General features: G+C 39.8%; 2 protein-coding genes across 4 annotated transcripts in view; one reads left to right on the forward strand and one right to left on the reverse strand.

The window, feature by feature from the left end:
- Positions 1-20,150, forward strand: part of LOC109470321 (rho guanine nucleotide exchange factor 33-like) — a 25,486-nt gene extending 5,336 nt beyond the window's left edge. The window contains exons 2-18 of one of the 2 annotated variants that reach the window (XM_019769232.1): positions 3,174-3,335; positions 4,206-4,246; positions 9,107-9,271; positions 9,669-9,814; positions 9,979-10,136; positions 11,024-11,190; positions 12,971-13,031; positions 13,205-13,334; positions 13,448-13,580; positions 13,770-13,877; positions 14,026-14,121; positions 14,273-14,424; positions 14,663-14,773; positions 15,067-15,929; positions 16,044-16,209; positions 16,526-16,531; positions 17,565-20,150. In XM_019769232.1, coding sequence (XP_019624791.1) covers positions 3,227-3,335; positions 4,206-4,246; positions 9,107-9,271; positions 9,669-9,814; positions 9,979-10,136; positions 11,024-11,190; positions 12,971-13,031; positions 13,205-13,334; positions 13,448-13,580; positions 13,770-13,877; positions 14,026-14,121; positions 14,273-14,424; positions 14,663-14,773; positions 15,067-15,929; positions 16,044-16,209; positions 16,526-16,531; positions 17,565-17,727 — 2,775 coding nt within the window. In that variant the 5' untranslated portion in view covers positions 3,174-3,226 and the 3' untranslated portion in view covers positions 17,728-20,150. The remainder of the gene's footprint in view (positions 1-3,173; positions 3,336-4,205; positions 4,247-9,106; positions 9,272-9,668; positions 9,815-9,978; positions 10,137-11,023; positions 11,191-12,970; positions 13,032-13,204; positions 13,335-13,447; positions 13,581-13,769; positions 13,878-14,025; positions 14,122-14,272; positions 14,425-14,662; positions 14,774-15,066; positions 15,930-16,043; positions 16,210-16,525; positions 16,532-17,564) is intronic. The other variant, XM_019769233.1, reaches the window with a different exon arrangement.
- LOC109470322 (UBX domain-containing protein 1-like) overlaps positions 19,244-22,804 on the reverse strand; it is a 6,138-nt gene continuing 2,577 nt past the window's right edge. The window contains exons 1-10 of one of the 2 annotated variants that reach the window (XM_019769235.1): positions 22,656-22,743; positions 22,346-22,499; positions 22,125-22,161; positions 21,843-21,937; positions 21,520-21,639; positions 21,335-21,406; positions 21,174-21,225; positions 20,817-20,936; positions 20,497-20,677; positions 19,244-20,148 (exon numbers count right to left, since the gene is read on the reverse strand). In XM_019769235.1, the coding sequence (XP_019624794.1) occupies positions 20,105-20,148; positions 20,497-20,677; positions 20,817-20,936; positions 21,174-21,225; positions 21,335-21,406; positions 21,520-21,639; positions 21,843-21,937; positions 22,125-22,161; positions 22,346-22,499; positions 22,656-22,734 (954 nt within the window). In that variant the 5' untranslated portion in view covers positions 22,735-22,743 and the 3' untranslated portion in view covers positions 19,244-20,104. Of the gene's footprint in view, positions 20,149-20,496; positions 20,678-20,816; positions 20,937-21,173; positions 21,226-21,334; positions 21,407-21,519; positions 21,640-21,842; positions 21,938-22,124; positions 22,162-22,345; positions 22,500-22,655; positions 22,744-22,804 lie in introns of those variants that run through there. The other variant, XM_019769234.1, reaches the window with a different exon arrangement.

The raw sequence follows: 22,804 nt of genomic DNA on the forward strand, positions 1-22,804 counted from the left end.
AGTGAGTATACAAGATATGAGAAAATTGAATTTGGAATTGACACACCCAAAACAGGAAACTTTAAACTGCCAAAAAATCAACATAATGCTTTATACACATTTGTTGGTCACCTGGGTTTAACAGGCCCTAAGCTGGATACATGGTAAGAACTTGAGAAGGCTTGAGACAAAAACAAAATTGTGTTCAGTACACACAAGTTTGCTTTGATAGACTAACAGCAGGTATTATTATGTTCACCTGCTTTTGTTGAAATGAATATACTGAAAGGGAAGTATACCCATCACAATAAACTTCAATGCCTCCCTGTGTTCATTGCATTCTCATTCATACAAATGAGCACAACTCAACAAGTGAATCTAGGGCAGCCTGTACTTACATGGGCACTTTTTGAAATCTTTTGTTTTCTTAACCTCTTTACCTCATTAACCGTTATACATGCCCTGTCTGCTTTTTTTATGCATGTGTATTCGTGTAACAAATATATGCACCTCATTTAGTTCGTGTGCTTTATTTGGAGGACACAACCTTATCTTGTATGCTTTTAGGTGGAGAAAGAAAACATAGAAGATAAGATTTTGTTTTCCTTACTGTATGTCCTTCCTGTGGTGAACTCGGGCCACCACAGCCTGCCTAGAATTTAGATATAGATCACATTGTGTTTGTAATCAGTCTGAGTGGCAAAGAAGCCTTATGACCTTTTTGTTTGTGTCATAATTGAGTTAATTGATCTTCATACAAGGCTTAAGTTGTTCAATATCAAAAGATATCAAGGTAGGCAGTGTGGTTATGGAATATGTTCTTCCAATTAGAGCAAAAGTTGGTGGAATGATAAGAAATTGTTAGATGTAAATTACTGTGTGAACTTTGGCCAGATAGCAAATGTTGTTAATGTAATAAACAGGGTTAGAAAGTAGATAGTAACCAACACTGCAGAGGCATGGGCACTATGGCACCACCCTTTCCTTAGCTTGTCAACACCAATTTTGGGTTCCTTGACACCTGTGACATGTAGCGTCTCATTGTCTACAAAATCTAATATAGGAGAAGGCACTGCCTGTAGGAAAAGGTACTATGTATGGAACACTATTAAAGCAATTAAAAGTAAATGCTACACCTGTATTCATGGTTGCTATGCAATGATACATACAGGCTAACAGGTTGTCTCAGTATTCCCACAACCTTTGAGTAAGGTATTTATTGCCTCAAATGAGTCACAACAGAGATGAAAGTGTTCAGGTGTGGGATATTGCCCCTTTTGTTTGTGTTATCATTGCCTCGGTGTGTTTAAGCTTTTCCCAGCAATCAACTTTTATTCCCTTCCCCAATGTCCACAATCATTATGAAAGCAATCTGTCACACTTCAGTTGTTTTGTAGTACATTTGTATCATTTATAGCAGCCGTATGTTTAATTTCTTTGCTTCACACTGAGGCCTAGCTCTAATACTAGTAGTTGACTGAGCCCTGCAACGTTTTTCATGCTCAAACTCAAAGAAAAGTACATTGTTCAAAGGCACAAGCTTTCAGACCTTTGACTTTGAGGGATAGCCTGGAAACATGCTAGTGGTGTGCCAGTACATGTATTTTTGCCTTGATACAATGATAGAATCTTAATGACACAGTATATTTTGTTAATGCTGTGTGTGGTTTAAAGATTTCATAAGGCATTACATTTGAACTCGGTTGACATTTCATAAACAGCCTGTCTGGAGCTGTTTTGTCTTCATGTCAGCCAGCTGGCTGCAGTAAGCTGTACATGTATGAACCATATTCTGGAGTGAAGTTGTGCAAATAAACATGTCTGGGGAAAAGCTGGCTTCAAAGCATTGATTTATAAGTTAAGAGCTTTTTGTTTGAGTGTGCTAACATGGGCTCGAAATTCATTTTTGGGAATAGGTGCACTGGTGCACCCAACCTAAAAAAATTAGGTGCACAAATAATTTTTTGGGTGCACCATATAAAACAAAACCTAATTACAGCTCTTACTGCTCCTCTTCTGAGCTTGGATCTGAAACTAGTGCTACAACAAAGATTTTATTATTTTTCTGACACTTAGATGCCAAGAATATCCTGTATTACTGTATACATTTAATACGTACAAAAATACCTACAAAAATATTTGGGTGCACCAGTGCATCCACAGAAAAGAATTGGGTGCACAGCTCCAATTTTGGGTGCACTAAGGTGCACATGCACCCAGTATTTCGAGCCCTGGTTTGTGATTTGTTATTCAGTGTGTGTCATAGGCCATTTGGTGTATGACCATGAACTTGGTTAGTTATAATCATACAATTACATCATACAATCAGTGGTTGCCAGAAACATTTAATACTGTATTGAGTACAGAGTCATGATGACATCGATGTGAGTTTACACTTATGTTTTTGTCAATATAAATCACATGTCTACTTTTGTCTAGTCAAACCACAGTACTCTGGCCTCATTGAATCATCAGTGGTGAAATATTGATGACTTTGCATTTAATTATGCCAGATGAATGGTAGATTCTGTGGTTTTGTCTGTGGCAGGTTATCATTGAAGTCCTTTTAGAATAATAAATTTGATCAGATTGAAAGAGGGCGCCCTAAAATTACTGAAACCTGTGGTATGATATAGTCACCAGGGACCAGACTAAAACTGATGTATGTCAGATGTGTGTTATTGTGAAGCTTCTGCTCAAGATCAAACATGTTGCCTCTGCTGTAAAATACCCCACAGCTAAGCATAGTGTACATATCCAGAGTCAACCATAACTATTGGTTATAGCATTAGTCTACAAAGAGACAGTTTAACAGAACCTTTGAACAGAACTTGAAGTAATACGTCAGAATAAACCTGTGATTCTTAAGGGATATTTTCAGAAAAATCAAAATTTTCTGTTTAGTTCATGTTTAAATATTCTAGATGATGACAAAGTAAGGTTAAAATATATCTTTTATGTATCTTGGGCATTTAGTTTTATTCGTTCATGATGCAGAAATAACCACTTTGCTAGTATGGTTGTGGTTGAAATACATGTATCCACCTGTCCACTGCCCTGGCTTAACAATAGCTCTGGGAACAATTCATTTAGCAACTGAACCAATCCACAAAAGGTCCAGTTCCCACTGAATAGAACAGCCTTGTTCTAGCAAAGCAGATTGATAAACTAATTGTTTGTATGCCTTTTTCTAGAGGTTGGATACGTGGCAGAAATTGTGACTGGTGAGAACTGACTGGTCTCCAACATGTCGGACTCACCACCCCCCTCCCCAGACCTGGACGAGATTGAGAGCAAGTGTGACAACTTACTCGCCAAGCTCAGCATGGACACACAAAGTCCCTCTCAGGGAGAAGGTGAATATACAGACTGCAACTGGGAACATTTCTTCAACATGCAATAATAGCATTTTATAGAGTAAATCTGCTTTCAGTATTAGGAGAAAGACAGAATTGAAAAAAAATTTATTGTTTGTTGTGAAAACAGAATAGGTAGAATTGTGTTACATGTACTTGTTTGCAGCACATTAATACAGTGAAAGTATGTCCAGATGAATGAATTATTCCAAATCTGCCATATAATTAACACGTAAACATTTGCCAGTAAAAAGAGAAGGTTCATGTGAAGTGACCCTAAGCCACATTATGGCTCTAAGGTAGCTGATAACATCTCCCATAACTATAGGCCTTGGGGTATGAATATCTGCCCCATGCTGAGAACCACAAACAGGAAAGGTGTTTCTCTCTGAGGTGAATTACACACCTTTCATGCCTACCTGTCAGGACAATTGATATGCTATGCCAGGTATTGCCATTCAGGTCCACCACCATCAACTTGGATCTATTCACTACAACTAAACCCTGAAGTCCATTCTTTACATTCCTGCAACCCCTATTCAATTCTACATATAGGAATACAGCTGTATATTATTCCTATTCGCTGCTTATGGCAAGCCCTTTATTGTAAGAATATGTGGTTGAATTGTACAAATAATTCCACCAAACTACAGGATTTGAACATGCTTGAATTATTAAAACTCCAGTCAATAGCGTATCAGAATAAAGCATACTTTTGTTGGGAAGTTTACTTTGGCCAAATGTCTTAATGTAAAATAGAAACATTTCTTCTACACTTCGTCTTATGCAGAGAAAAATATATCTGAAGCACACATGCTGACCAAACCCTGTTGAACCTCTCGACATGATTGTTTGCCTGTGTCCCCTCAGGTGCCGCCTCCCAAGAAGATTTGGCCCTTCAAATCAACCAGGTGGGTTTTCTCACGTGCCTGTTTTTATAGCTCATGCCCATAAAAGCACACAGGTAGTACTTAACATGTTATGCCATGTGCTTCTGACTGCCTGGTAGTAGAACAGAAGAAGCAGTAGAGTGGAATAATTCTTCTGACTTAATCTAATGAAAGGACCTGCAAATAGATTTGTATGTTATTCAGAGGTGCACTTTGCAGTTGGCTAGCATAAGTTTTCAACTTGCGACTTACCAGTAGTAACAGTTTGCCATTTCTCACATATTTAACTGTATTTTCTACTAAAATTCAGGTACAATATATAATAATTTAGAATAATGACTGTTACGTTCTTGTGGTCATAACAATTAGCATTACACATCACACATGCATGGAGAAATAGTCATTCAGTAGTCAATACCCATTGCAAATACATCATCAAACTTGACAAATGTTTCACAAAGAATGGATACATTGTACAACTAAGATTAGATCTGATTCTTACTATGGTAGTTGAGTCACTGTTAGGTAAATGTCATCTTGATTACTATAGTTTCTACTTTCTAGTGGTGTTGTCTCGTGGTAGGTCACATGTAGTAAAACGTATCCCCTACAGAGGTAACTGTACACTTGGTGCCCCCTACACAGTGTAGTCACAATAATTAGGGGCAGGGCAGAGGCTAACCATATGAACAGCCCATCCATATGGGTTGGGTGTGGTTGTACATTATCCTCCCAGCATGCCAAGCTTGCTTTAGGATAACAAACTGTCCCAGGCTGATCCCAGGGATATTTGATGAGTAAACTGTGCCCTCAGCTCTGGACCTTGTTCATCATAAGCAGGGCTGGTTTGGTTAGGAAAAATTGGCAACCAAGCCTATGTTGTCAATGTGGTGTACAATCTAGTGGCAGATTTGTGTCCAGATATGATTTACAAGTCATCTGGCTCCCATATTTTATGAATAAATCAAATATGTGTACTGTATTTATATGAAAGTTCTAGAAGATGAAGATGTTCTTAATTTTGGAAGGATTTTGACCAATTCCAATATTTGTAAATGAAAGAATTAAGTTTTGGCAATTTTTTTCAGTGCAGTGATGAATTTTGAAGAGAATTACAACTAACTCTTCTTCACTATCAGGTTTTGCCAGTCATTGTTCTTCTTACAAAATGCGCTTGCAAAATTTGTGGATTGTAGTCTTTGAGGTAGATTTATTGTTTCTTTACAATATAACCCATTGTAACCATGCATGTCCGTAAATCACATGCGTCAAATCTATTTTAGGCATGTCTGTCAACGGTCTACATTTCCATATACTTATAATTAAAACTACATGTAGCTGCAAAGGCAAAGTGTGTTTAATTTATAAGTAAGGAAAAAACTATGCCCTTCCTCCAATCACTGGGCATGAAGGCTATAAAATCACTGCAGCAATGTATCTGGAACAAAAATTTATGGCTCCCTCAGAAGAGGTTGACATGGTTTTTATTAGTGTAAGTGCCCACATTACTCCTGTACCATTCCACTTCAGGTACCTTTGAGAATAGCTACAGGACTATGAAATATGATATATGGTATTGTGACACATGATGCATCATTTGTTATGCTAAGGTTTTTGATTCAAAATATGACTTTAATGCTGTCTAATACCTAACTTAAATAAGCAATGAAGAATCTTATGCTCACAGCTTAGATAATAGTATTTGTTGCTATCATAGCTCCATTGTATGTTGTAGTAAAAATTGATTAGATTTTATATAACCTTGAAGTCAAACCACAGTCCTGCCCTCATTTATAATTTATGGCACCATCCTCTCCCTATTCATCCGAATTATGAGGAAGGCTTTTAATCTAGCAGGGGAAATGAACAGGCTATCAATATAGGTGTGAACTGTGGGAGGGTGATGGATGTTGTGAATACCAACTGACAATGGGAACATCTCTACTGCAATAACATAAAGGGTGGTAATTACATTGATGTGGTTTGCAGTGTGCACAATTTTCAGCAGTGTCGGATGAGTGGTTACAAAAAGAGAACTGCATTGTTTTGTGTTTTTGTTTGATAAATTGTGCTGTGCTGTCAACATTCATTTACAAGGAAAAACATATGATTACACTTTTTTTCAAAAAGTTTCATTTAGTGAACATCAATTATTTATTTGAAGTGTTCAGTACCCTTCATTTAGAATTTTTTTCCAAAAGAATCCTAATCATTTACCAAGGTCCAGAATACAGCTGGCTGTAGTCCTACTTATAAACACTTGCCAAGTGTTGATCTAATGAACCTGACTGTGGTCACCCAGGAGACCAGGTGTTTGTCTGATGTGTGAGGAGGTCTGCAAACACAAGTTGTAGACTCAGGCTAGGGGGATAGTAGACAGCCTTGGTGACACAACCAGGCCTGGCATGTTGCCAGGTGGGAAGAATGACTGTATGTTATGATGATGTCTTGGCATTTTTTCTTAGCCCCTTTCCTTGAGAATTACTTCATACAAAGTCTCCCATCATTGATGTCAACCACTTCACTTACCAGCGGCTCTTAACTCTACATAAATGCTTTGAGGAATATGGTATAGACTCCTCCTTGGAATAATTCTAGGAACTGCAGGTTCAAGCTGCAATTACTACACACTACTCACTAGTACAAGATTGCCCAAGAGTGATAAAAGCTACCATGATTGCATTTAGTACTTTTCAACATTCCTAGTATTGTATACGTCTATTAATGCCAAGGAAACAAAGGGGATTTTGTTGCACATTTTTAGCCATGTTCATGTGTTTGAAATTAAAGCATGACCACATCTGGATAATGTAGTAAGTACAGTGGACAGCTGGACATAAAGAGACCAGTGTTCACAGTAAAGTCATACTCCTACTGGTACTGGGACTCCAACTGTCATTAAATCACAAGTTACACACCTGGTACTTATCTGGAAATGAACAACAGAGTTCTAGTGTTCACTGAGATAACCCCAAGAGCTCAGCTTTATATAGTCAGAAGGGCAGAGATGACAAAAACTGGTGTAAGGTAATCCATAAAGAAGATGCATTTGAATATTACCAAATTAGCATTATCATAACTTCCTTTGTCTGTTTTGCTATTTTGTGCCTTCATTCAATGCCCATGAGGTATTATCATCTACAGGAAACTGACTGGGGTAACACTGGGTGATGATGAATGTTTAATAGCTGCTAATGCTCTGATATACATAACATAAGACTAGGAGGGACCTTGTTTGTGAAAAGTCCCATGTGACAGTGTGTGCAGCACAAGAGCATTTGTGTGCCCTTTATGAACTGGTCTGTGCACTTCCTATCCTCTGCTTACAATGTTACATGGCTGATGATCCTGGAGGTTACAAAGTGTCAGTGGATGACACCAGAGTCAAAGTACCAGCAGTCAGCTTTGTCAAAAGGACAGGCACCCCTCGAATTCACTGTAGGGATGTTCGTCAGGCAAAATGGCATTTCTGGAGAAAAGTGTAGCACTCTGGAAGGTAAGAGACCATTTTTAGAGCTAGTTACAGTAACTGAGTAAGGGACATATGGTAGGAAGTACTAGTATACTGTGACAATTAAGAGTTTGTCTACAAATGGATGCAATTTGTCTATGAATGGATGCAGGTTGTCTATGAATGGATGCAGTTTGCTTGAAAACTAGTGTACTGAGTTGTCTAAAATGGGTGTACTGTACTAATTATAACTGACAGCACTGCACATGTCCTCTCTATAATGTTGTCAAGCAAGCATAGTCATACAAAGGGTGGACAACTTGTTTACGAGAAGTGGCACACAATGGAACAGATAAGACTGGGAAACCTGATATCAAAGGACATCTTCTATTATACAGTCTATGTTAAATGGTATCATTTTCACTTATGGAAAGGTATATGCTTCAGGGTTTTTCTTAAGGATAGTCTTGGGTGTCTTGTTTAGGTGTAAGTTACATGCTAGCTATGGAATCACAAGTATCCATCATGATACTCTTGGTTGTGTTATTGCTAACAAATAATATTTTGTACCTAATAGTATATAGCTGAGAGCACACAGTTCCCAAACCACATTATAGACTCCATATGTTTTCCTAGTTAGCATTGTAAGTTTAGGAAGTATTGCGCCTTATGGAAATGGTGTTATTTTTAGTCATCGTATCAAACGTTGAGGACTATGAAATAGTCAAATAATGAAGTAGTCAAACAAAGAAAGCAATCAATACTTCTTATTGAACAACCAATAAGAACAAAATCATTTTTGTCTATGATCAGTTGTCTCCCTGTCATATATTTATGGGTTTCTGGATTATATATTATGTATAGGATGATCAGTAGTTGGACCCCAGGATTTCTCATGATAAATGATAGGAGTCTATTGGAGCTGTTGTATCTGGCAGGTATCCGGACTGTGGAAAGTGCTTTTACATGTCTCCCAACCTAGTCATCAATAATGCAAAATAGAGGCTATCCAACACCTTGCAATATAACTGACATCTTCCTCCAGGGACAAATAGAGGCAACACTTAAATGGTTTATGGTGTGGTCAAGGTTTTAAAGTGCTTTGCATTAACCCTAAGGCCCAGGCTAACACCGGATCACTTGTGAGATACGGGTTTCTTGTGATAACAGATTAGACTTGGGATTTGCAGAGCGGCACTATTTGGTAAAGGCCCTGTCAGATCATCTTTTTTATGTTGCCTTCAGATGCCACAAAATTTCAGACAAAAGAGCTCTGGTATTGCATGGTTTTAAATTTATACCACGAACATAACTGCAAGATTCTATGGTAGGAGCTTGAGATCTTTTTTCAACATTGTTGGAAACCTTTTAGTCCTCAGGTCAATGTTTTAAGTGACATGTTGACGTAATTTTCCCTTTGTGTATTACAGCTGCAGTCCCTGGTCTCGGACATGAAGTCGGGGTTTGAAGGGGCCATGCAGGAGTTGGGCCGCATCCAGATAGATGACAAACAGATCGAGGAGCGGCTGGATAACAGCAAGAGTGAGTTCAGACAGCAGGTGTTGGAGCTCAGCGAGATGTTCCACTCACTCAAGGTCAGGGTCAACAACATAACCAGTGTCTTTGGAACTACTACTACAATAGTTTAAAGGAGAAACTGTCTCCCTATAGGTTTTTTAAAAAAAGTATGAAAGATTGAGAATGGAATGAGTTGTGAACACTGAATACCAGGTTTCATTTTTTAAGGTGTGGCATTAATTTTTCATAGAAAACATTTTCAGGGAAGACGTAAAATTTGTAACTGATGCTTAGTCCTGCAGAAAAAAGTCTTGGCATAGAGTTATTCCTTGGCTTTGTTATACATGTAGGAGGCACACTTTGTACTGTACCCTATAACTTTAACTGATTCTTATATTATAACAGATAATCCTAAAAGAGATTCATACCAAACAATGTTGTGACATTGATGTTAATTTTTTTGTGGATATCCAGGGTGATTTTGACTTCATCCGAAGCCAGATCCAGCAGACCAATGATAGCCAGCAGGCCCTGCAGCAGAAAGTGGACAGCCTGCTGACAGACAGGGACGACATCAGGGATGAGATTGTCAGGCTCAAGGAGTCATCCAACAACCTCAAGTAGGCTTCTGTTTTTGTTAGTTTGTCATAAATACATTTTAGGCTCTGTAATACCCTGAGCTTTGCATTTCATTTTTCCCAAAGTAAGGTAAACTTTTACTTTAACTTTGAAGTTACCATGGTTGTCAGTCATACATATATGTTTGCGCATTTATGTCCTTCAGGAAAAAGGACCACCTTACTCCGTCCAAGTCTTCCGAGCATTCCCATCGCCATAGTAACCAGCCCAGTGATCCTGACAGTGGAGCAGAGGATGAACATGATGACACCCACCCTGTGTCTCCCCTGCTCCATCCTTACCTGGCTAGTCTGGCTGCTCCTGGTAGGGCTATGACATTTTTTTGTGGTTATGAGAGTAGAAGACCAGGTCAATTGACCCTATACTGTCATGGAGATTTATTATTTGTGGGTGAAGGAGGGTCACATGTGAATATAGAACCTTTTTGGCATCTGGGTCAAACTTAAAATTTTTAAAAATTCATATCCATGGCCTATTTAGAGGACTGTAGGGGGAAATTGGAAGATTTCTTTGGAAATTTATCATCTATAAAGTGTGCTTTAATGTTACCCACATGCATGCTCAATTGTCTTGAGACCAATTAAAGCCACTCTCTATAGCCAGGACAAAAGGTCTTTAATTCCCTGCAAAAGTATGGAAGAAGTTGTACAAATTCAATATGATAAAATGTCACATAGTGCTTGAATAGTGCCTTTCAAATTAATGGTATTCATTTACTTTACTTTACTTCATAACACAGGAAGTCTTTTATGAATTAAAACCTTTACCTCTTTTTTAAAGGTTCTATCAATTGATATCTTAAGTGTCATTGTTCATTGTGTACCATAACATGCAAAATTGGCATAAAACCAGTAAAAAGAAAGCACATTTGCAATGACATGTTAGATTTAACAGGTGAAGCAAGCCAGATCTGCCTTGTTACGTCAGCTACTTCATACATGGTAACTTAAACATAGGGTTTGAAAGCCATTAGACAAAATGTGATCAAGATGAAATTGCTGTCTACCATTCACATTTATCCTTGCTGACTCCTCTATATGTGTGCTCACTGAACCAAACACTTCATATCAATCTTTAGATTGTTTGTGTTGATAGTTGTTGTTTTCATATTTTGTTTGAAAAAAAGGAGGACTGTTTGCCTCATGTTAAGATTCAGCTGTACTAATTGCCAATATGCGACCTATATGTAGATGACCTGGACAATGTGGTGGACTCCGATGACTCCCTGACACGTGCCGCCCAGCGAAGTCTCCGCCTCAGCCTGTCGCTACGGCAACAGTGTCTGGAGGCCGGCAGCGCGGCGTCCAGCGAGGAAGACGAGGAATCATTTTTCATCACATCAAGTAAACGGATGGAGGTATTCATGATGAACCTGTTTTCTTTAAACAGCAAGATAGATATCCGTGTGGCATGCCAGAGCGTGCATCTGACATTGGTGCCATTCCTAAACAAGATATATTACAGTCCTGAGCAAAAAGGTGTGAAATTGAACACATACATCAAAATATTAATGTATTTAAGTGCAGTTTTTAATAAACAGGTTTTGTAAATTGATTGGCCACATTGCTGTACAAGCATACCTTGACATTCCAGTAATAAACAAAAACTCCTGTGGTCAGTACTAGGGGCCACACAGCTACATTCATTTCTCTCTGTATACATGTAACACAAGATATTGTAGGGGGAATGAATATATGTTACAAAGAGTTTAATTGTCCCTGTTAGAAGCTGTTTTCCCCTAAGCAAATGCAGTGGAATTCATTGCAAACCTATCTCAAACTGGATACCATCAGCACCAGGTTGCACCAGGCAGCCACATGATATCCAATTTTCCAAATCCCATTGGGGACCACTAATGAGCCTTCAGTACAATTAGCTGTGTGGAAACAGGTAGTAACCAGGTATGCCCTGCAGATACTACCTGAAGCTTACGGTCGATTCCATCTCCAACTCATCTCTGGAAGATGGTCATGTTACCTTAATCTATGTTAAGAAGTTGATTATCTGCTCCTTTTGAAATTGTAATTTGATGGTAAATTGTAATTTGGTGTTAAGTTTTGTCCTGGTGTGAAAGCATTTGGCTGCAAATAAGTTGAAAGTGGAGAAGTGAAGACAACAATTCACTTATGCTGGGAGGGTGGCATTAGCCTGGGGGCAAGATGAATACATTGTACATAATTGGGTAGATAGTGGGTAGAAATAAGCAGTAAGAAAAGATTTAGCTCAAATGTCCAATGGAAATGCACCTGATATCTCGCTCTGTATATTACAACCACGAGAATGGCGGGCATTGGTGCTTTGGGTCGGTATGATTTTAATCCTGGTAAAGGAAGGTGTACTTTCTCCATTGCTTGACAATGGCTAATCTTATAATTGGCTAGACTTTTAGGCAGTGGTATACTCTCTGAAAGGGAGTTTATAGTCTAGATTTATCTTGATTTACTGATGCTACCCCCAAACTTTCCCCTTTTGCTAAAACCAAACATCTGTCTGACATTGTCCTGACTCCTTGAAACATGCATCTTCTCCCCCTCCCTATTAAACTGAGGTTAATGAAAAGTAAATAACCCTTCAAGGGCTGTTCTGGGTGTTGCTAAGCTTCCCTTAGTTACCAAAGCCCCCCTGCATGTCCCCCATGTTTAACTGAAGAAGCCTCCTGAATGTGAAAAAGGACACTTTGTATGTCCACAACAGCGTGGATGTTGAGTAACTCCACTGAAGTGTGACATGTTGGTCACCTGTACAGGATTAGGTTACCCTGTTGGTTTGGTCGGAGGTGTTTATCTGGGGCTCATCCTATTGTTGTGTACAGGGCAGGTATGGTCAGGTGGCAGGGTTGTTGACATGTTTGATCATGATGTTCTGAAGTGCTTCTGAGCAGTGGTAGATAAAAAGGTATTATACTAGAGCTATTAGAGAATTTTCACAACAGTTTGCCAAGTATGTTTCAGCAATGAACATCCTGTAGCGAAAATATTATGTGGTGTGTGGTGTGTTATATGTATGATACGTGTGGTACCTGACAACTATACTTCCCTTTACATCGTGCACATACTTGTACCTAGTGCCTGAGATGGACAGCTTTTCACAGCATGCATCACCACCCTCTTAGACATAGTTTGTCTTGTGTGTTTCAGGTGAGCAAGTCTCTACGAACGACACCTAAGAAAAACCACAGGAACAACAACAGCGCAGAAGGTCAGATCAGAAGATCAGAATTTAAGTTAAAAGATAACTTTTCTTTTGCCTCAGTCACACAGACAGAGTATGTATTACAATTGAATATTCCACTTATTTCTTTACAGAGTAGGAGATTTTCATTAATCTGTAAACAACATCTTACTTTGCCTTTTCCCTCAACTCTAATCCAGGCTTGCGAGGTGCTATAGCCCAGGACTTTGTGGAGAGTGAGAGTCAGTATGTGTCGTACCTGGCAGCTCTGCAGGAGAAGGTGGTGGAACCACTACGACAGGCGGACCTGGTGTCCAGTAGAGAAATCAGGTAGGAAAAAATTAGAAGGAACAGGTTTTTGGACTCATAGTGTGGAGAATTCTGCCTGTGTGTACATAAGTGATGTACAGGCTGTAGTTAATGTGTGTGTTGTGTTGGTGCAGTGCAATGTTCCCAGCAGTACTACAGAGACTACACATGAACCACAGCAGTCTGCTGAGGAAGATGCAGGGGAGGAAGGACAACAGGGCCTGGCAGGGGGTGATAGGGGACATCTGTGGGCAGCTAACAGACCAGGTAAACACAGGCACCAGCAATCAGGTTACATGCATATATTTATTGTGTTAGATGCTGAAATTGTGTTAAAAGTAAGTCTTTGTAAGAGTTAATTTATTAGTGTAGTATAACCTGCTAGTTTATTGGTGTAGGCATACTGTTTTTGATTTGAGCAGTTCTGTGATGACATGTCATGTTGCTATTTCCCAGAAAAACTTCCTGGATCTATATGTGGAGTATGTGAAAGACTTCCCAGATGCCATGACAACACTGAATCAGAACAGGAGACACTCAGGCAGATTCCGGAAGTTCCTGAAGGTATGGGATGAAACATTCACAGTATGTCAATAATATTACGTAAAAGATGGACATTTAAGTTGTATCGTGTAAGAGGGTAGGTAGTTTCAAAGCTGCTGTAAAAGCTTCTGTTGGTTGTAAATGTAAGTTGTGTACTCCTCTCCCTCAGAACTGCATGTCCAGGATGGACAGAGGAGCTGGTGATGTGGCCTCCATTCTCCTGGCTCCTGTACAGAGGATACCGCAATATGTCATCTTCTTCCAGGTGGGTGCTAATTCCGCCAGATTCTTACTCCTATCCTGTCCTCTAGTACTGACCACTACTGCCTGGAACTCCGTATTTATAGTTAGCAGTAATGCATTGGCATCCCTTATGTGCAGCCATTGATGTCCCTAGTTGCTCTGTTGTTCCTTAGAAACTGCTGAAGCACACCAGAAGTGACCACCCTGATCACTACTACCTGGAGAGCTCCCTGGAGAAGCTGCAGAGGTTCCTGGACCAGTACAACACCTCCATGGAGACAGCCACACGTGTGGCGGCAGGAGAGGAGCCCTCTCCCAGCAGGAGGTCAGATCTGATCTCCTCTCCTCTCAGTCAGGGTCTGCATTCTTGTAACATAGCAATAGAGTTTTAGTCTTGGGCTGCAGTTCAGCATTAACTCAAATGCAAAGAGCATGCAATGGCTATGGTAGAGGATGTGTTGTCATTGGTCCCCGGCACTAGCAGGTGTAAGAGAGATGTTAAGGTGGGTTTAAGATGTGCAGAACATTCATGCATGGTTGTTGAATGTTGTCTCCTTCAACAGTGGCAGCAGCTATGATGTCACTTTCAACAGTGGTAGCACTACAACAAGGGACAGTGGGGTGCACTCTGAGGACAAGGGGCCAAGAGTACCTTCTCCCTCAACCAGCAGAAGGTAGCCTATTATACTTTTATAGAAATCTGGTTTAACTAGACATGGAAATAAAGATTCTACTATATCTACAGCTCTGGTAAGGTTGTATAAATTTGGTGTCATCTTCCATAAGTTAGGTCTCAGTTTCAAAGTTGTCTATCAGAGCTTTAATATTTACAATACAAGATCATCATTTTTGCTTCCCCAGTACAACCAAAGGATTGCAGTCAAAATACCTAATCTGAAATTGATAAAGAATTTGGAAAAAAAAAGTTACCTCTTACTCAACATATGGTTCTGCCATCTGTCCGCAGGTTTGCCAAAGCAGCTGCCCGGCAGAGAAGACGTGCAGCGAAGGACAGAGAGGACGAGCACCGACCCAGGTTCCCTGAGGATGAGAGGAGACAACACAAACGGTCACCATATGATGAGTATGACGATGAGTACAGCCAGAGGAGATACAGTAGAGATGAACAGTTTCACAACTACAGATCCAGCTCTCCCATCCCTCCACCTAGAACTGTCAGAAACCTTCCACCCAGACCAAAACCCAAACACCGTCGTCAGTACGAACACATGCTGGACCCAGGTGTCCCCAGGTATGATAGTGATGAGTCCTACAGAGACCAGTATAACAACTATTATGCTCCCTCAGAGGGCAGCAGTCAGGACTACATCCCCACTCACCATCGCAGCATGCCGTGGTTGATACGGGACAGGGACGACATTGACGAGCCTCTCCTGGACCCTCCTCAGTACCAGCCCTCACTTCTCACACACGCACCCTCCAGGAACAAGAAGTCCTCCAAGGCAGAGTTGAACAGTACAATGCCTGCCAACATGGTCGCCGTTTCCCGTCCCCACCCAAACCAGGCCAGGCATGCCGTCAGTGCCTTTGACGTTCGTGATGGAAGGACGATGATAAGGAATGCTCCAGATGGGCTCTCAGAGCCCTCACCTACTAAGCAGCAGCTAGCAATGGCTCTGGCCAAGAGCCTGACACAGGAAAACGTTCAGCCTGTCCAGCCGAGACAGAGACACAGACAGACTCCTCCCTCCTCAGGTGGGACAAAACGATCCACTCCTAATGGAGATGTGTCCGTCAGGTTTTCATCAGGGAAGAAGCACACTCAGAAATCAGCCTCACCAGAGGAACCAGTACCTCAGAAACTCACAGGTGAAGAATACTTCTGTTGTCCCGTCAACAGTCAGATTTGTAGACGTGTGATTAGATTTTAGATGTTAAGATACACGTGAGGAAGGATATTTACAAAATTTGTTTTGTTTGCAGGTGTGTGGAGTGAGGAGCAGCCCACTGTAGAAAAGATCCCCATCCCCGCAGAGAGAAAGGAGAAGAAGAGGAAACCCATCCCTCCAGAGGAAGCCGCTCCTTCTTCTGTATCTCCCAAGAAGAAGGGCCTGAAGAAGTCTCTTAAAAACATTTTCTTCAAGAAAAAGTAGGTTTCATTTCAGGTTGTTACTTCAAATAACCCAATGGCATTATAGAGTGGTAGTAATATTAATCCTGCATGTGTGTTAATCCTGCATGTGTATTTTTGTACTGACATTACTTGAATTAACCATAATTTTCCATGTTAATTTCTAACTCTATCTAACATTCTTATTACTTATGAAGGGAACTGATTGTGTTTTGGGAGGTGTGGTTTTGTTAACAATGGCTTTTGCTTGCCTTTGAGTTAATTTGCTAATTGGTGACTACCATTTTCTTTTGCATGTGTGGTGTATTGCCTCTTCATTCCTCCCTACTCACAGTATCAAGTAAGTACCTGTGTCGTGGAGATTTCATCTGGTTTTTCGACAGATAAGTCAATGTGTACCATTGTCATGTCTTACCCTCTACAAGTAGTTTGGAATTGATAGTATATCATAGTTTCGTATTGTTTGGTTTAACATTACTAACTTGCCTTAACCAAGGAGCTTTCATCACAGCCTTAACACTGTCATTTTTCTTTTTACTAGTATTTCTTTTCTTTTTTAACAGTTCAAGAGATTTTTTAATTAAAAAACTTTTATGATGTTTTCGCCCCAACCTGTGTCAGTTATTATACTAACAGCATCACTGTTTTTGTTCAATGCTGCAGAGTGTCATTTGTTATAGAAAAAAGGTAGCGTTATAAATGTGGATTGTTGCTATCACTCTGATCCAACTTGCACTTTTTCTGAAGGGATAATTCAGGGAACTTCAGGCAACCTTGCATGTTTGCACTGTTTTTATAAAGCTCCCTTGTCTTACTGTAACATCACTTTAACAAATAAAAAGAAGTCTTATATTGCAGCAATTTTCAGTACACCTTTGTCATCACATCACCTGTTACAATCTTTCATTAGGCCACACCAATTTAATTTGTTGGTTCTCGGATTTGCCTCTTCGTTTTTTTCTGATTTGCAAAAAAAAAAAAAATTGATTCTGGTCCTGAATCAACTGAAAAATGCTCATGTTTTGCTCCCAACAGTTGAGGAAAGTCCTTTTCTTCCTAGTTGTTACAGTTTTCCCATCTATCATTGCAGTGGTTTGATTAAAAGTTCAAAATTCAATGTTTAAATTTTAACCCAGCCTTTTGTGTTGACTTCATGGCTCATTTCGTAGCATTTAAGCCTATAATAGGATGCATAGACCTGTTTTTATTTTATTTTTTTTTCGCCCTGTCGCTTCATATTTTTTCTGAAAAAATCCGAGAACCAACAAATTAAATTGGTGTGGCCTTATTCTAGATATTACCTGGATTGATATCTAAACTGTACTGATGTTTTCCCAAGTACTCATATTTGCCATCTTGTTTTCACCCTTCAGGGGCCAGAAAGTCCAGGAACTTGACGGCCATGATGACAGCATGGCGACCCAGCCGACCTTCAGCGATGACATCGTCACCACCAGGCAGTCTCAGACTCCTCCCAGTGTTACACCAGGAATGACCTTCCATGATGAAAATGGAGACCCGTGCAGTGCAGTTTGAATAGCAATAAATGTAATGGTCCTTTTAGCAAGGGCTATTTTGTGTATAAACTTATTGGGCAGCTGTCAGATACTAAGATAATAGAAGGGGGTAAGTAAGTTGATACCACTTTTCAGAATGGGATAAGTCCAGATTTGCAGTGTCCTCAGAACATTCCATGACAAAAGTCTGAACTACCACAGTGCACTTATCTTCATTAGGAGGAAGCCTTATGTGACGACGAATTTAACTCACTGCCACCAAGTGCTATTACCGGTATTAGTCATTCCTCCAAAATAACATTTTCAGACCTGTGTTTGAGAGCTACATTGTGCCACTAGCATTATTTACAACATTCTACTGCTTCATAGCAATACTAAATCAAAACTCCTTATCATTAATGCTACATGGTTCCTTTCACCTAGCCTAGCTAGTCTACTGAAACATTTGTCTGTATCCATTTTAGTAACTCATACGTATTCTGTACAGAAAACGTACAATGTGCAATTTGTACCTCTTGCCTGAAGTATTGGCTGTTTTAACCAACTTCTCACAGTTAGGCGATATCAGTTTAGTTCTTTGTTTGATAGGTATTTCATCACTTGCTTTTTGTGCAATCCTGCAACCTTTCTTACTTTGTAAATGTAACTGGGAACAAGCAATATTGTGTGACATTTTTATGTAGGTCTACCAGAAGCCTTGCTTCTATTTAATCAGCTTCTCACACATAGATTGTTAGCAATCTGGTATTCCCTACCAGCTGTTGTTGGTTCATCATGTGTGTTGACTTTGATACAAATGACTTTATTTACATGTTAAAATCAAGCATTTTAAGAAAAGAAAGCAATACTAACCACCATGTAAACTTCATATTGCAAACTATGATATCTACAATGTATACTGAAGAGTAAGGATGTAGACATCGTGCAAAGGGCCTACTTTTGATGACAGGTCTTTTGTATTTATGTAAACATGGTGTTTTAAATTAAATTATGATTTTGAAGAATGTTTTAGAGTTAGGGCATAGTCAAAACATTTTTCTCCCTTAACTATGAACATTATTTTCATATCAAAGTTATTTTGTACAGATATACAAGTCAGAAAATAAAAAAAATAGCTGAAAACAGTAACTTCTGTTTGGTCCCATGATCTCTTTCACCTCATGGCAACATATATTTTCAGGGAAAGACAACAGGCACAACAGGTCCTCTGGTCTTGTGGGTTACCCTAGTGCCCAGTAGACACGGCCTATAAGACATTTGAAATGACTCATTGTGGACCTCAATAATGGGACCAGAGAATCCAAGTCTTCACCCTGCAGGGAATATGTGTCCACCAGTTCCCAATATTCATGTCAGCTAATCAGAAGACAAACCCAGACAATGTGGCAATGGATGGGGACAAGGATTTACAAACTGCAGTGTTCACACTAAAGCAAGGAGCTATCAATCTAAAATATCATTAATGGGAATTAGACATGGTTAAAATGACTGATGAAAGCAAGACAACTGAAAAGCAAAAACTTTTTTCTACACGTAATTTTAATGTCCTCAGGTGATGTAACATTTTCTATTCTTAATTGAACCATCTCTTAGCTGTTAGAGAAATACAATATCCATTTGTAAAGGATGCTTCAATGGTGATTGGAGAGCTCTTGCTTTTTATATAGATTCCATGTAGTCTAACTAAAATTCAATAAACCATTACAGACACATAATTTCAGGTAAACTTTAATCATCCTCAAATAGCCTATCCAGTTTGCTTGGGTACACAGGGTCTGGACAGGTTCTCCAAGATACCAACCAACCAAAATTTCCAGTTGTAAGGTCACTGCTTAGTCAGTTGGAAATTAGTGATGGTGGTTGGCACCAACTCAAAAGTAATAGGTTATATTGCATTATGACCTCAACAAAACCTCTAGCACTACTGTTAAGATTATGTATTACCGGTTATATGTCAGCAGCAACTGTGATTAAAAATATTGATTGGTTTAACCAATACATTTCTAGGTTGCTTTATCTCTACTTAACTTTAGTTTTAGTAGTATCAGTTGTTCAATGTAGTTTGTTGATAAAGCAATGGCACCATATCCGGTAGCAACATCTGAACAGCTAAACCTGGACAAATTTTTTTTCAAACCTACAGCAAAGTTTGAAAACAGAAACAGTGTTTGATAGATTTGAAGATAGCGTTCTACAATATATGTTGCAGAATGCATCCAAAACTGTGGAACATTTATTTTCTCTGATCATGTAGCTGTTTACTATTTAATGTACTGTTTATTCTATATCATCTGCTGTTGGGCTCCTTGGTTCCTTAGCAGCTGTAGGTAAGACATTTGAGTGTTTCTTGATGCCATGGGCAGATTACTGGTTATTTGTCAGAGACAAACATCACATCACTGTAGTTTGGTCAGCACTAGAACTGCAGATGGTACTAGTCCTGGAGAGAAGAAAAGATGATTTACGAATTATTAACATAGATTACAAAATGGGTAAATGAATGTAAAACAGCATGCTACAGCAAGCTAACCTGTGGCATTCAACAGACACTACTGGTTGTGTGATTTGAACACCAACAGGAGACAACCAGTGCTGCGTGTCTACAGATACTCTGATTGACAGCAAGAAATTAATTTAAATGGTTTCTGTGCTTGCTCAGTTTCCCAACCTCAATCTCTGATAAATTGGGATTCTGTCACACTCACAGAGATAGTGTGGCCAGAGAAGGGCCCCCTTCAAGCCCTGGAAAGTCAGAGTCTGAGTAACATCCAGACAGCGAGATTCATACCTAATAAATTCAGTGGTTTATGCATGTCCTCCTCAGTGAAGACTTTTCTTGGGAAGGTGGTCATGAGCTGGAACGGCTGGTCTCCATCTGTTCTGTTCAGTTCCACAAACAGTCGCACAGCGGCTAGCTCCTCCTGGACCTTAAAACTCTGTGTCAGGGCAGTGCCATTAAACAGCCGGACCTGTCAAACAAACAAACAGCATGTCACAAGGCAGACTTGCTGACTACCTGCCCAAGCATGCCATGTATGTACTGACTTTCAAACATCATACCGGTAATAAAATCAAATCAGATTGACAATGTACGTATATGGCCCAAACCTGAATGCGTGTTTGTTCGTAGTCCTTCTTGGGCTCAGGTGCAGCCTCAACCTGAGGTGGGGCTGGGGGGGCCTGGGCTGCTCCAGGCAGGGGAGCGACAGGTGTGCCTGCCTTGCCAAACTGGGGAGGGGGAGGACAACATCAAGTCATGAAGGTCATACTGTTCACTACAACAGTAGTCTGAGATCCAGATTCATTCTGGGAAGCAACTGTTGAAGCAGACACATGCTGCATGAAGCTGTATTTCAGGCTATCAACAAAGTGGATTTACCGTACATGTATAGGCTTAAGTGATAAAAGAAAGTGACCTTGAAGCAGCCTGAAGATCATGGCAGTAAGGTAGTGTGCTTAGCTTACCTTGGCAGCCCTCTCCAGTCTGTCTCTCTCTATCTGCTCCTTAACTCTTTGTCTGAAAGAAACAGGAAGAACAGTGTTACTTATATATTTCATTCATACATCTCTTTGTGAACACTGAACCAAATATTAATCAGTAAGACCAAGTCCTTGGTAAGACCTACTTGGCTATTCGCTCCTCCATTTTTTCTCTCTTCCTCTCTGCAACAAGCTTCTTGGACTGCTCATAGTCATGTCTGGGGGACAAAGTTATTAACAGATGAGTTTAAGGTTACATATCAAATTAATACCTATTTTGAACATTCTATCTTTTCCTGTAGCTGTGTGAGAAAAATCCTGATAAACTTACTGAGCCTTGATGCTGACCAGTTCCTTGCCCTGTTTCCTCCTCATCTTCTCCTTCTCAATGGCCTCCTTCTTCTCCTGTTCCTCCTTCTCATGTCGCCGCTGCTTCAGACGCTCCTGGACCCTGAGGAGGAAGACAGTAAGGATTCTACCTTCTTTAAACTTCTCAAGACATGCATCATGATCCATTTAAGTTTATTATCTAAAGAATTTTATTCTTGTATGCTGTCGCTAAAAGTCCAGAGGGAGGTCAGGAGTCAACACAGCAAAATTTATTCATAACTCTATATAGACTAAGTACAAAGTTGGAAAAAGGAAGACACTAACTTGCGAAGTTGTTCTTGCTTCTCCTCCTCCGTCAGAGGTTTTATTTCTTCAGTGGACTCTGAGAAACTCTGATGACCACTTCGTACAGCGTGCATCTTTGTTGAAAATTAACAAACAAATAAAACAAAATTAATATTCTTAGACATTTATGACTATTATAACTTTAATATGAGAACACTGCTCTGGTTTTGTCTCTTGCTTCTTTTCTCAATACCTTAATCCCTCTACTCATTTTCTTCTACACAGTGTAGAACAAGTCTTGCAACATGTACTAGTACTCACTTGTACATCATTTTCAGTCCTGAGTTTCTTGCCACACCTGGATAATAGAAGGTAACATAGTGAAAATTGTATCAGTAACAGCCACAAGACTTGTTGATTTTTTTTGTTGTATTCTGTATAGTAATAAAGTTTTCTTCATTTCATCAATTTTAGACAGGTATCAGATCATCAAACAATACTGTCCTCTCAGACCAAAAAACCTGACAATATATTTTACTCACTCATCACAGACCAGACACTTAGCCTCCTGCTCTTTCTCTTCTCCTTCCCCTTCTGCAGCGGTCTCACTTTCTTCTGTGGCTGTCTCAGCAGCGCCCCCTGTCTCCATGGGTGTTTCTGCACCCTCCTGAGCACCTGTCTCCTGGCCTGTGGGAGCTGGGGTGAAACACATTATTCTGATTTGATTTTCACAGAACCTCCTTGAACCTAACAGTTTTTACTAAGAGTGGTCAATTACTGTTCCCACAAAATGAAAGCATAAGTAGATCTATGAAATTGAGTAAAAGCAAGCAAGCAAAGACAAGTCCAGACCTGCTACTGACTCCTCTTTTTTCCCGAGCACATGTCCCTGAGGCGGCTGGTATGGCTCATCAATGTCAGGGTCATCCATGTGGGCAAGAAGCCTGAAAAAAAAAAGTTGTACATATATCCCTGTCAATGAAGTGACAGTGAACAATTAA

This window comes from Branchiostoma belcheri, unplaced genomic scaffold (assembly GCF_001625305.1).
Source record: "Branchiostoma belcheri isolate BF01 breed outbred unplaced genomic scaffold, Haploidv18h27 scaffold22, whole genome shotgun sequence".
Taxonomy (NCBI): domain Eukaryota; kingdom Metazoa; phylum Chordata; class Leptocardii; order Amphioxiformes; family Branchiostomatidae; genus Branchiostoma; species Branchiostoma belcheri.